Source organism: Corvus cornix, chromosome 2, assembly GCF_000738735.6.
Source record: "Corvus cornix cornix isolate S_Up_H32 chromosome 2, ASM73873v5, whole genome shotgun sequence".
Lineage (NCBI taxonomy): Eukaryota > Metazoa > Chordata > Aves > Passeriformes > Corvidae > Corvus > Corvus cornix.
In genome coordinates, this window is record NC_046333.1 from 66,021,457 (window position 1) to 66,035,848 (window position 14,392).

The following is a 14,392-nucleotide window of genomic DNA, read 5'->3' on the forward strand; positions in this document are numbered from 1 at the left end:
AAATCTAGAAATTGAAATCCTTATTTAAGCTGATTGTCATAGGTTAGCAAGCATAGTCCCGGAAGGGATGTCCTTGCTAAGGGGTGCTTACAGTTTCCTCTGGGAACTGATAGAACCTATCAGCTGGCCAGTTTGAATATGGACAATTCTCTAAGCCACTTAAAGTTGTGACCGCCTCTGTGATCCACATTTAAGAATAGGCAAACTCCCCCTCCAAGCTCTCTCTCGTTTCCGGCGCTGGGACAGGTGGCTGCAGGCCCGAGCAGGGCCCAGTGGGCCCGGCCAGGTCCTGCTTGGGCCAGGCCGGGCCAGGCCGGGCCACGGCCATCCTGAAGCCATGGACCTGTTCCAGCCCGTGGAACCCCCCCACTGCCTTGCCGTGGGCAGCCGGAGCGGCTCGGCTCTCCCCCTCTCCACTGCGATAAGAAACATTCAACATTCCAGCTGCAAAGCTGCAAGGCCGAGGTGAGATTAACCCTTTTTATTGCTGTGAAGAGCTGAAACCCTGAAGGAAGAGAGAGAGGAGATGCTTAAAGCTGAAATTCTGTTGTGAAGCTATGATATATCAGAGTATCCTGTTGTAATTTCATGAAGATATGGGGGGTGGAGTGTTCAACTCGTGAGCAAAAGCACCTGCGCTGAGATAGGCAGATGCTGACGCAGCTGTAATTTCATGAGAAGTTTGGACAGGGAGAGATGAACCAGATGAGGACTTTTGCTCCAAATGGGAAAGGAGAAAACCTCAGTTCCTAGAGATGCTCCCAGAGATAGTCCTAACGATGAAGATAATGAAGACCCTTTGCTCCTAGGGAAGGAGAAGGGCCTCTGTTTTTGTTTCTGAACAGCTCAACCTTAAAATTGTACCCCAAAAAACTTCAAGAGTGGACCCTCGAAAGCAGTTGCGGGAAAAGCTGCAAGTCGGGGGAAAGGACTCACATGCGAGCAGAGAGACTCCTCTTCCTAAATGGACTGAACAATATTTGGAAGTGGGCGGCTGTCTCGTTGTGATAATGTTTTCATAGCATGAGCAAGAAGAGACTTCTCTTTCTAAATGGACTGAACAAGGTTATTATGGAAGTGGTAAACAGACTGAACATCTTAAGGGTTGTCTTTTTACATTGTCAGTGGGAGAAGGGAGGAAGGTGGGGGGAGGAGGAGAGTTCTGAAGGTGGTATAATTTTTTTCTTCTTTTAGGTCTGTTAATAAACTTCTTTATATTCTTTCAAGTTTGGTGCCTGCTTTGCATTTCTCCTAATTCTTATCTCACAGCAGATAAACAGTAATGAGTATTTTGGACCAAACCACTACACTGATAAACAGGTGGGCAATTTGTCGGATGCACAGGTCACATGACACTGTTTCAGGTTATCTATGCAAGGATTTACACTAACAGATGAGTAAGAAAGTGTTTTCTGTGGCCTTGTTAGAAAATACAAAGTGATGTTCCATCTACAGTAAAAACAATGAAGTATAAGAGAAGAAATTTCTTCACCTCAAGCCAACAGCCTTTGTTTGGTTTCACTTATTTTTACAGGCATTACTTAAAATCTGGTTGATTCACAACATCTTTACCATAAAGCCTTTACACGAGGCCCACATCAGTTGCTCTCCTCTGGTTCATCTTAGAAGTGACGTTTGTACAAGGCCCAGCTCAGAGCTGCCCTTGTATTTTTTGCCTATCCACTCTCTCCTTTTCCAGATGTCTTTTGTGTCTGTATGAGGCTTCCTGTTGTATTTCAGCAGTACATGGGCCTACTCTGTGACAGAGAGCAGGCAGCTGCCTAGGGCGCTGGAGCTCCAGGACCTGCAACTTGTTTTATGACTATTTAGTTTATAAGTAACTTTGTTCTACAAGAAGCAAATGTTTTAATTTGCCTAGGATTGCAAAATCTCTTGAACTGGCGTTGGTCATATCAGTAACATCCTTGAAACCCATTTTATCTCATTTTAAATGCAAGGGGGAAAGAAGTGCAACTGTCACAACTAAATTCATGCAGATAGTTTAAGCAAAAACCTTTAACAAGTTATTAGCAAGATCTGAATTGTTCTATGTTAACGTAGAACTCCACATTGCTGAGAAAGATTATAGCAGTGCTGCAGGTTGATTGTTCCTTTTATCACTCAACAACATAGATGAAAATAAAGACATGTTTGGCTGTGAAGTCAACATTATTTGTGAAAGATTGACATGGGGTGTCTGTCTGTGGTACTTATGTAGTCCCTGTCTACCAATATTTATAGCATTTATTGTCAAATTGCACCTTGGAAGCAGCTGTTCTCCTTCCTTTGACTTTAGATGGGTCTTGGGCAACTGGCTTAGATGTCACCACTGCTTTTTGCATGGCTAAAGTTTGCACTATGTTTACTTGGCCACTGCTAAGCAAGGGAACCAGGGAGTGAAGGGGAAGCCTTCTCCATCTCCACTCTCCAGGGTGGTTATTCTCTTACTCAGCAAGGTGCCCTAAAACGTGTCACTCTATTAGAAATATAGTAGCATACCGAGTGTGCTCTGTGGATAGGGAACTCACGCTGAGGCTGCCAAGGTTGCTGAGCTCACTGCTCACTGATTCAATTCTGGGGCAAGCAAATGCATCAGCATATGTGTCACACACTCCATGTGCACATCAGAGCCCCTTGTGTAGGCATGAGGGCAGCAAATGGGGGACACACTGCAGGCCACTGCTGTTGTGTGTCTCAAGCTGTGCCTTGGTGCTTTTATTTCTTAAAAGTGTCATGATGGGTATCAGAGCTAGTCCTGTGACTGAAGCTGCACACCGTTCTAGCTGAATTTATTTCTTTTCTTTGCTTGGGTGAAGAAAATCCAGAAAAGAGAGATTTTCCTGGGGTGGTGAAGCTTGTGCAGTTTCAGCCTCTCCGTGCATATATGAGGGTGTATTTATTTCTGCCTGTGTTTTTCCCTCCCAGTGTTTCAACTCCTTGTTCACTTCCAAACCTTTTTTTTTAACAGGGAGCAAGTCTCACAGGTATGACTTCCCTACCAGTTTTATGGAAGCGGGCAGTTGAGCAGAGCAGACAATCATTATTAATGTCTCCACCGAGGGAAAAACTAATATGGAAGTTTGACCCTTATTAAGCATCAGAAAAACCATAGAAAACTAGGATTCATTTGGTTTCACTCTTACAGAACTGCTTTGTTTCTTCATTTGACCACTGAGGTGAAAAATCACGTAGTTATACAGTCCTAATTAATAGATGATCCCCAAAGGAAAGGAAAGAACATGGCTCAGAATTTATATAATTGTATATTTAAAGCATTTTGTCGCTGAGTAACCTGTTGGTCGCTCTTGTGGTATGTGTTATTTCATATTATATAAATATATTAAGGACAATTATATTAAGGGCAACTTAAAAGGCAACATTGGTTGTTTGTTTTTAAAGATATATGTTTTTTACTTTGCATTTTTGCCAATGTAAGATTGTGATCCATGCACATTTTAGATCATGATATGTGAGCACCATAAAAAATAATTTCTATTGTATTGTTCTTTGGCAAGAACCAAAAAACTGAAGTGCCAAGTTTTGCAGAATTTTAGTTGTCTGAAATTGGCACATGAACCTTTGGCACTGAACTTTTTAGATACAATTTGTACACAGTTTTCTAGAACCAGGTAGCCAAAATTATTTTTCCACGTGGACTTTGTTGCAGTTTTATGCGTTCAAACCCATTCTGCTGCTGAACGTGCCCTTTAAATTATCATCTCAGCATATAACCTGCTGCTACCTGATGGACAAACACAGGAGTAAATGAAGTCACAAGCAGCCAAAATAAGACCAGAGAGATTGTTTTATTTACAGCCCAGCATCTGCAAATACAGCCTGTGCTGAAGTGATTTAAGCTACAAGGAAAGCATGACTCACAGGGTTAAGTACATCCAAGGCAATGAAAACTTTCGACGCCCATGCTAACAATTTCAAGCAGCAAGTTTTTACTTAGTTTATCAATCCATTAATGAATTTTCAGCCATTTCATCCTCTCTGTACAAAGTAGTAGAATTTTTAACACTGGCTACTTTTGTACGGCAAGGGTTTGGTTGCTTTGTTTTGGTCAAGTATTGCTCTGGGACATCAGCTTGGTCCTCCAACCTGTCAATCAGTTCAAGCAAGGACCAACCTGATGCTGAACAAGTTTGAGAAGTTTCTTTGCAAAGCCACTGTGGAAGGAATAGATCAGCTGAACTAGCCCTGTTCTCTCCGTGTTTCTGACTCAGACAAATGGACAACTGTGCTTAAATGAGCATATGTATATTTTAATGAAATATTTTTCAAATCTAAATTGTAATTTATCTCTGTATTTTTCTCAACTGCTTTCCCCAAAAAGGCTTTTGAAAATGTTCTCTCTCTTCTTTTGCTCTTTTTTGACAAAACTTGTGCTAATGAGTCCAGTGTCTTCCACCAAAAGTGAGTTCACTTGATACGATTCCTCACAAAAATAAGAAGTACAAAGAAGAAAAAGTGTGTTTTGATGAATTGCTTCAGGTTTATCTTTCTGAACAAAATTGTTTTATTCCTTTTTTGACTATTGCTCTATCCTGAGACAGGAATCTACTGACATCCCAGGATGTAAACTCGCAGGGCTCCTGGGAAAGCAGTAAAGCAGCTGATTTATACCAGCTGAGCATATGGCCCGTTGTGTACAACACAGCATCAAGGGGAACAAGCGATGCTCCATCTTCTGCTTTTGGCAATGTTTCTTTTTCCTGTGCTTCCTGGGTTTTCTCTCTCCTCGCCAAACCCTTAATATTACAGTAAATTTAAATGTAAATATTGTTTTGTTTCTGCAGTTAATAGTTGTAGGTCAAATCACTTTTCATTAGGCTTGTAAAGTGCTACATGAAGAGATGTGTACCCTAAGGTAATGGTTTGAGTTGTTTATATCTACTGTACATTTCCCCCAACATGATTTTGAATTGTATCCTGTTGTAATTAAATAGAAAACCCACCCTGCTTCCTGTGTGTTGGTGGCACCGAGGTGATTTAAGTACTCGGGAGGCTCAACAATTAAAATCATTAAACAACGAGTAGTGAGCAAAACTGGAAATGTTAATAGCCTTAGTTTTATCTTTCCTTTTCTGGTCTTCATTAGAGAATGAAAGACTTCAAAGGAGATTGAGGAAAAAAAGCTCTTTTAACTGCTTTCATGTCGTAGGATGGACAAAAAGAAGCAAATAACTAGATATGGCAATTTCTTCAAGAGATAGGCACAGAGAACTATAAAAGCTTACACACAGAAGTATGAAGCAAGAAAGATAGTCAGATGTGGGCAATCTGATATCTGTTGTTTTTTAGTGATCCTAACATGGGGACATGAGCAAAAATAGTTGTCATTATTTATGACCCAAACTAGTATTAGTACTATAGCAGATATCAAGGAGAAGATCTAATTTTTTAAACATAGCATGATCAATTAAACTGAAAAAAGACAAAGTTTCTCTTTAGGGCTGACTTTATGAGTGGGATTTATTTTTATTTATGTGAGGCATGTGCTCTTTGGTTGTGCATACGTCACTGCAGTGAAAACAGGGGAATGTTGTGGGTGAGAGCAGAACCGGACCCAATTAATTAGGCAGGAGATGCACACATACACCTAGGGGGAGGAATCCAGTCATTTGGGGTGAATTGAAAGGAAGATGCAATGCTTGGTGTGGCTCCACCTAAAACTCCCATTCAATTGCAGTTATTATGTCTCTTCCTCAAGAAGGAAAGCCAAAGTTGTTCCAAATCCTAGTCCCTTTAACATTTGCAGGTCAGCAAAGTGTCCAAGGAAATGTAGAGCATGCATTTTAAAAAGTACCTAAGGAACAAGCTGCACATGCTAAATTTGTACCTGAATTTCGATGTTGCACTTGAGAACAGTTTTCCTGGTACTGGCGCTGGGCACCTGTCAGTTGTGTTACTGATGCTGTTTCTTACTTGAAGTGTTGGTGGGACAAACATATTAACTGAGAAGGTAGTAACCAGTGAATGAACTCCCATTTGCTGAGAGATAATCTGTCACTTTTGTTTCCAGCAGCCCATGTCGTCAGTGAAGATTTCCCGGACGCTGTAATGCCTGTCAGCTCCAGTAAGGCATGTGACCTTCACAAGGAGCTTGAAGATGAAGAGATTCCTCCATATATCGAACAGTTTGAGAGAGATGTTCAGGATGACATAATTCTGCTTGGCAGGCTTTCACTGGAACAGGTCAGAGTTAAGAACTATAAGACAATTTTATCGCTTGCTTCATAACATGATGCTGGCTTGTTAACCTTGTACACCCCAATTCTATTTCTCTGCCTGGCGATACATATATTGAAAGAGGAAAGGACAACCATTGTCGTTGGCATGCTTTATGTGACTGGCACTTTGCTAAGATAACAGCAGGACCTTTATCTTTGTCTCCATTTCAATGTGAATAAAAATAGATTGCCTTCGTTGCTTCTTTCTTAAATAGTGGAGGATCTCTGACTGCTATGTAGTAATATTGCAATTGAGTTTCAATCAAGAGACTAAGTCTAGGACATCTCTCTCTGCCACATTTAACAGAGGCATATTCATCAGTGAGCAAGTTCGGATTGGAGCCCAGGGAGGATTTATGTAGCAATGTTCATTGTACAAAGGATAAGATAATTCCCCTGTTATAAATCTGTTATGTTTTTCAGGGTGGCAAAGGTTTTCTTTTTGTCATTTGTAGCATAAAGAGACAGGTTCTGGTTCATGTTGACAAAGGCACAAATTTGCAGGGCTGAAATGGTACTTGTGGGCACCTAATGACCATTTGTCCCTTTGAAAAATCTCATACTAAGACTAGAGGACAGGAAGAGAGATTAATTGATGAATCTATCATTTTTAATTAGTAACATGAGAACAGCACACTGGCTCTGATGGGCTTAAAATAGGTTATCCAGTGACTGATGGTGATCTAAGCTTTCTTTTATTTTCAGGGGAAGTTTTTAGGTTTTTTTTTCCCACTGCAGAACTAAACCTTATCATTGCCTTCTGCATGATGGTGAGGGACACCATCTTCCTTACTGCTTTCCTCTAAATCCTGTGTCTATATTTCAGTCCTTCTGACTTTTTTATAACTGGATGCATCATGCATGGAAGGAGGTATGGGTAATACTGTTCAGAGAACATGAAATAGAAGGGAAACGTGAGGGAAAAGGACTCAGATGGTACTAAGAACCTCATCTGCCTCAATGGACTGATGGAGTATGGTACTGGCAATAGGTGAACAGAAAGTGCTGCACCTTTCCAGAAGGTTACAATATATTGAGAGCTCGCACTTTAACTATGTTTGGACTATCCAGATGCTCCCAAATCTTCATGAGGCTCTGTTACACCTGAAGGAACACAATAGGTGCGTCAAAACTTTGTTTACCCTCCCTCTAAACATGGTCACATGGCTGATTATCTTACTTGGATTCTTTTTGGAGGTGCTCAGCAGAGTTTGTTTCCTAGGCAGAAGCAATATATCTGGTCACCCCAAAAACAACATTCTGCTTTTTAACTGACAGCTACATATGTGAATTTACATGTAATACAATATAATACTGCCTTTCTTCCTTATATTAGTCCAAAAGAAAGAAAATCCTCATTTAATGTGATCGATTGAGATGGTCTACCATGAGTTTTCAGAGAGGGACTCATTCTTTACTTTGCACCAAAGACATCTTGAATGCTCATGTCTTCTGTCCATTCAACTCACACATCTCTAACTTCAGGTTTTCTTACCCTCTCAAGGAATTTAGTCCCACTGACATGGTATTAGCTGTCATATGTGCATCCAGAAATACAGAGTGTAAGAAGAGGATCACTGTAAAATCTGTATCGCCTTCTAGATCACAGATCTATACGTCCATCCCTTCCTTGAAAGCCTACAGAAATGGTGTATTCAGTCCCTTTAGACAGAACATTGAAGAGGTGACATTGGAAGTAGATGCTGCAAACGTCATGTCATTGTATTGGGTTTATGTAGACAGGTTTTGGTGTTGGGGGGGGGAGTAGGCGGTGCTACAGGGGTGCCTTCTGTGAGAAGCTGCCAGAAGCTCCCCCCACATCTAGCAGAGCCTATCCCTGGTGGCTTCAAGATGCACCCAACACTGGCCAAGGCTGGGCCAATTAGAAATGGTGGTAACACTGCTGTGAAAACATATTTAAAAAGAAAAAAAAAGGCAAGCCATAGCACAGCTGTAATTGCAGCCAGAGAAAAGCAGTGAGAATATGTGAGAGGAACAGCCCTGCAGACACCAAGGTCAGTGGAGAAGGAAGGGGAGGAGGTATTCCAGGCACCAGAGCAGAGATTCCCCTGCAGTCCAGGGTGCAGACCATGGTGAAGCCGCTGTCCCCCTGCTGCCCATGGAGGACCATGGGGATGCAGAGATCCACCCGCAGCCCACGGAGGAGCCCCACAACAGAGCAGATGGATGCCTGAGAGGAGGCTGTGATCCTGTGGGAGGCCCATGCTGGGACATGGAGGTCCTGGCAGGAACCTGCAGACCCATAGAGAGGAACCCGTGCTGCAGCAGGTTTCCTGGTAGGACTTGTGATGTGGGGAATGGACACTGGAATAGCTTGTCCTTAAAGGACCACACTGTGTGAAAGAGTGACCCATACTGGAGCAGTTTGTGGAGAACTGTTGCCATGGGCTGGACTCACACTGAAGATATTCATGGAGAGTTGTCTCCCATGGGAGGGACCCCATGCTAGAGCAGGGTAAGGACTCTCCCTTAGCAGGGTCAGGAACATCCTGTGATATTCTGACAGTAACCCCCACTCTCCATGTCCCTGGGCTGCTGTAGGGAGGAGGCAGAGCTGGGAAGGAGGGAAGGCTGGAAGGAAGGTGTTTTTAAGGCCTTATTTTATTTCTCATTATCCTGCCCTGAATTTGTTAGTAATAAATTCAATTAAAATTTCTAATTCTAGCCTGTTTTGCCAGTGATGGTCTTTAGTGAGTGATCTCTCCTGGTCCTTATCTCAACCCATGAACCCTTCATTACCTTTTCCCTCCCCTGACCTTCTGCAGAGGGGAGTGAGAGAGGGCAGTGAGAGAGGGCTTTGGTGGGTACCTGGCATCCAGCCACGGTCAACCCACTACTGTCATATTGGTATTCAAAGACCTCTAGCAATAACGCGAGCTTGCTAATTCTTGTTTAATTGATCTTCTTTATTCTTTAATGGACATCTTTACTCTTTGATCTGTGGGTATACCCTGCAGCACTGCAGTGTTGATGCCTTTCCACAACTGCTACAGGTTCATTGTTTGCTGCCATGGTCCTCAGAATCTGTTGCTGACGACTTTGGGATGCTTCCAGCTTTCATTACTTGAATATATGTTTATTGGTTTGTAAAACTCTTTACTTTTGTGCATGGCATTTACTTCTTATTCAGTAGCAAAAAACCCTTCCCTTATTTCTGCAGGTTTAGTGAGTAGCAGATGTACTTTAGCCAGCATAATTTATGATTAGTTAATTTAATCTGCCATAATGACATAAAGTGAGCCTGAAACAAGCTTCTATCAATTTTGCCATTAGAGGTAGCATAATATTTTCAAATGTCTACAAAACTGAGCCGTTAACCCTTGGGCTGAGTAAGGAAGTCTAACAGACATCTCCCTCACATTCCTTTGTTTTGACAATATAAAAAAAACCCCATGTGAGCCCAAGGGTTAAAAATACCAGGTGAGAGTTTACAGTACATGAGATTGGTTTTATAGGTGAGGTTCAGAAACACACTGGAGTTGCTGCTGTTTCTTTTTAGGCTGCCAAATATTCTCTCCAATGAGGCTCCTGATTTACACTGGAGCGTTGCTGGAAGCACTGGCATGAAAAGGATAGCTATGTATCAACTATCTATCCCTTAGTTTATTGTTTTTCTTTGCTTGTAACATTACAAAAAATGGGTTTAAACAGCAGCTCGGTGTGTGAGATGACCATGATTGAAAGCTTTTGAAAGGGCAGATGCATTTTTCAAAATAATAGTTTTTGAAAAAAGGGTTTATGATAGATTTTAGGTCTGGAACTTTAGGCTGTATTGTTCTTACTTCATATCCTGTTTTGTAAATGCAAAAACTGAGAGTTGAGTTTGGCAAGAAATGCATAAGGGGAGATCTGCTAGATTCTTGTAAAGAAAGCATTAAGCATATGTCAATGTTCTGTTAACAAACGCATTAAAGAATATTAAATTTGGAAAGCAGTGCTGTTTTGTGTAGGCTGCCATTTAGATCCAAGGATTTCAAAGACCCCAATGACATTAGCATTCAATAAAGAAAAATAAATTCTGTTGCAAGAAAATCATAACTTAGGACTGTGTTGTGGTAGAAACTGAGCAGGTACAACCAAGGCTGGATATTCAGAGTGCCACAGAGTTCCACCCATAAGCATGTGTCCCTGCATTGTCTCATGACAATGCAGGGACACATGCTTATGGGTGGAACCTGATCTTACAGGGCAGAGAAATATGCAAGGAAATACCTGAAATAATGCTGACTTACCACATTTGCTTAAGGATTGGGTGCTCTCAAAACATGACAGACTGCTGAAGATGGAGGAAACAGCATTGATTGGGGCGAGATTGCACTTGATGGGCTTTTGGCAACGTAATCTTGCTATATGTTAATTTAAATGCCATAGAAATATACCAGCTCTAGGATTTTCAGCTGTTTCTGAACTGAGACAATAAAAGTGACTACTCGGTTTTATGCAGGTTCTCTCAAAAGAAAAATTAATAATGGGGTAACAGAAAGGATCAGTACTGCCTCCCAAGCCAAGAATATATTTCTTGTTTGTCCACCCTCCTCCTGTAACTTGGTCAGTATTCTTTACCAGGGTAATTGGTTCACAGTCTCTGTCTCTCTATCCGTTTCAGCTGCTACATTTAGCCCCCTGTGCAGGGCATAGCACCTTGCAGGACTTGATCGTCATCACTATATAATCAGTTTTGATCCATGACCTCAATGTGAATTACTCAAGAGCCTCTGAAAGTAAAGTGCAAGTTTTGCTCTCCGGTACCAGTGGTTGAGTTATAGCAGTAAGAAATGAGCTATTTGTTGCAGGTGGATAGTAATAAAATGTTGTCTTTCATCAAAAGATTTACATTTTGGTTAAACAAAAGTTAGTGCCTCAGGGCATTAGATCTAATACTCTTACAGGGTCATTATCATCACTGCTCTGACTCCTTGCCAAGTCACAGAGATCAATTTATGTGATGATGGAGAGATCAGTTTGCCTTTCATTAACAGTGGATAGAACATGGGTAAAATTTGGTACTATGTAAGATGGTAAATTTACTCTCCAATCATGAATTTAACCAGTGGGATCAGACCTCAGTGATATAAAATACCAATGCACATTTGCTTGCATGTTCTCTACCCCACTGAATAATACTGTCATAGAATTGTATCATGGAATGATTTGGGTTGGAAGTGACCTGAAAGGTTGTTTATATCTTGATGATTCCTGCAGACCTCCCCTCATCAAAGCTTTAGCCTAGTAAGCATTGTACAGTCCGTTCTGAGTATAATACTTGTGGGAATATGTGCACCTAAGAGCAGTGCAGAGTGGAAGGTGACTTTTCCTCAGCAGAAACCTACTTTTTGACATTTACCAAGAATTTAAATGAATGTCATGTGCAAATGAGTTGGGGTGGGGATTTTTTCCTTGTTTGTTTGTTTTCTCTCTTTTTCTTTTCTTTTTTTTTTTTTTTCCTTCTGGGGATTACAGGTCAAGAATACAAAAGCTGGCAATGTTTAATTTACACCATGTCTTAAAAGTGGGTGACTTCATTTTAGGCAAGCTACCTATATGCTACACTCATTATTTGACTGTCAAAGCATTTCTACAGTCAGTTACTATAATGGTTTTCATTTCATTTGTGTGATATAGTAGGAATTATGGGTATGTTCTTTAGCACATAATTTTCTTTTGAAATCTATCATTAGGCTGAGCTCATTGAATTCATTATAGTTCTACCAGGTAAGCTGCTCTTAGACTTGCGAAAAAATTTTAAAAATCACTGAAACCTATGTTTGGGGGCAAAAACCAAAATGCGAACTTCCCAATGGTTGGGATATTGGGCTTCTGTCCCTTGGACTTCTGATTTTCTGCTTAGAGAGAGTCTGTGGCCCTCAGGTGTGTGTCAGCACCCACTCAGCAGACCCATAGTCTGATGTAGAAGCCATATAAGTACCTAGGGGACTTCTCTACCCTGGAGGCTGGTAAACTGAGATTTCTAAATATCTTTGTACTATCAGGCTTTCTCCTGCTTCCTCAGATGGAAGCCTGGGAACTTTCCAAATTTCTAAGGTTCCTACCTCATTGCTCCTGGACACTCAGATATGCACTTTTTTTTTTTTTAAGAAGTGGGGGGATTGAAGGGGGAGCATGGAAATTAACAAAAACCATAAGCAAAATCATGGAAAATATATGCTATATATTTGTAAATAGTCTGTCAGAATACCCACAATATTGCTACAGCTGTTCTTTTAAATTGTAATACTTTTTTGATTGCTTTGTTCAGGGATTATATGAGTTTCATTTAAGTAAATATTTAAACGGAAGTAATGAAATTCTTCCATATTTCCTAGGTTTTTCACTAAAAATGAATTAACTTAGTTTTTACTGTGTCCCTTCACACTTTAAGATCAGAGGGGCAATTAAAGAACTGAAGTAATTCTTGATATTCTGTTGATCTGGAACAATGATTCCTACAGCTGCTATAAATGATGATACTGCATTTGCTGCTGCTTAAGCTAATCTGACTGGTCAGCTCTCTGGCTCATTATCCAACTATAAACTCCAGTAAGGAAGTCCATTTCTATGGTTCAATAAACAGAAGCAATTGGAAAGATTCTTCAAAGAGAATTAGTGATTGACAAGTCCTGATGAAGTTTAAGAGACTTCATCAAGTATGGAACACCTGTTAAAAGAAACAGAACTCAGATGAGGATTGAAAGGAAAGAGTCAGCATTACTGATGAATAGAGGCACAAATCTGCAAAAAATAAGTACAATAAAACCAAATTTTTAGCTGCTCATGTATTCTCCAGAATGATTTTCCCCCCAGGGTTGTTTGATTTGTATTTTTAATACATTTGGAGCCAAACTGTAATCACAGGTGTAGCTAAGTCTACCTTTGGTTAGCTTTTATGACAAGGGGACTCCTTAGCAGCATTAATAGACTACACAGATTTTTAGCTGCAGATAAAGGAATTGCTCTAAATGCTGGAACATTTTGTTTCTGCAGTCTTACAATAGAGCTGAATTTGCTGAGTGGAACCTGTGCTGTATGGTACATCTGACCTTTACTTCATAGAACAGGTGAAGAAGAACCAGACCTCTGGAGCCTGTCTAGTCCAGCCTCCTGCTCTTGAGATGTATTGGGTTTTTCATGTGTAACCTGACTTTTTAAGGGCTTTGGAGTTCACATTCGTTTGTTAGTGGGAAATATAACCAGGTAGTCTGTAAGTTGAGAGATGTTGAAATACTCTGAAAGAGAGTCCAGTTGCATTGCATGCATGCTTATTTATTTAGTACAAAGCTGAAAAAATCATCACTGTTGTTCAGCCTGCTGGCAACCCCTTAGCACACTTGGTTTCTCATTACTGTGCCAGACCCTTAAACAAGATGCAGTTTTCAGGACTAGGTGGTTATGATGAGAATATATAATAAAGTTAACATGTTCACTCAAAGGCATGTCAGCACAATAGGATGTTATTATACAGTTGGTCATATCAGGATTCAAATCAGAGAAGGATCTCAGCTGAATATGTGAAACAATTTCTTTTCAGCAGACACATGGAGCAGGATGTGGGCTTGCAGGAGGAGGTCTGTTTGTTACAGAGAAAAATCATTGGGCATGGCAACTCATCATTGCCACTGTTGTATTTAAGACAATCATACAGCAAACTGTACTTAAAGTGTTTTTTCCCTCTCTTTAATTTTCATATATTAATTGTAAGTGAATTTCTCTCTTAATTATAATATGTTCAAATATGTCTGCACACTTGGAACAGAAGATGAAGCGAAAGGCAGTATAAATGGAAGTTATTGGATAAAGTTAAAGTCTGTACTTTTAGATTACAATTATAATGGAGGCAGATTTGTGAGGTAATGCTTTATTGACAGTCAAAAAAAAGAACAGGGACTCAGAAAGATGAAATAGACTGTAACCTCTGACCTGAACATGATTTTTTTGGGCAGCTGTAACAAGCAAATTTTTTTGCCATAACTCAAGTTTTTCCAATCTGCAAAACAGACCTAAAATTAGATACCTGCTTTGTGGAAGAGTAAGAGGATTAAAGGAGTAAAGTTTCATGAGGGAATTTGAAAAGGCTTTACAAATAATGAAAACATTCTGTTCTGAAATTGACAAACATTTTTAAATTGAAGATGAATGGG

The 14,392-nt window shown here is 40.4% G+C and overlaps 1 protein-coding gene across 1 annotated transcript in view; it reads left to right on the top strand.

Moving 5' to 3' along the window:
* Positions 1 to 14,392, top strand: part of LOC104691452 — a 170,199-nt gene that overhangs the window by 21,637 nt on the left and 134,170 nt on the right. The window contains exon 6 of the mRNA XM_039549741.1: positions 6,029 to 6,201. Coding sequence (XP_039405675.1) covers positions 6,029 to 6,201 — 173 coding nt within the window. The remainder of the gene's footprint in view (positions 1 to 6,028; positions 6,202 to 14,392) is intronic.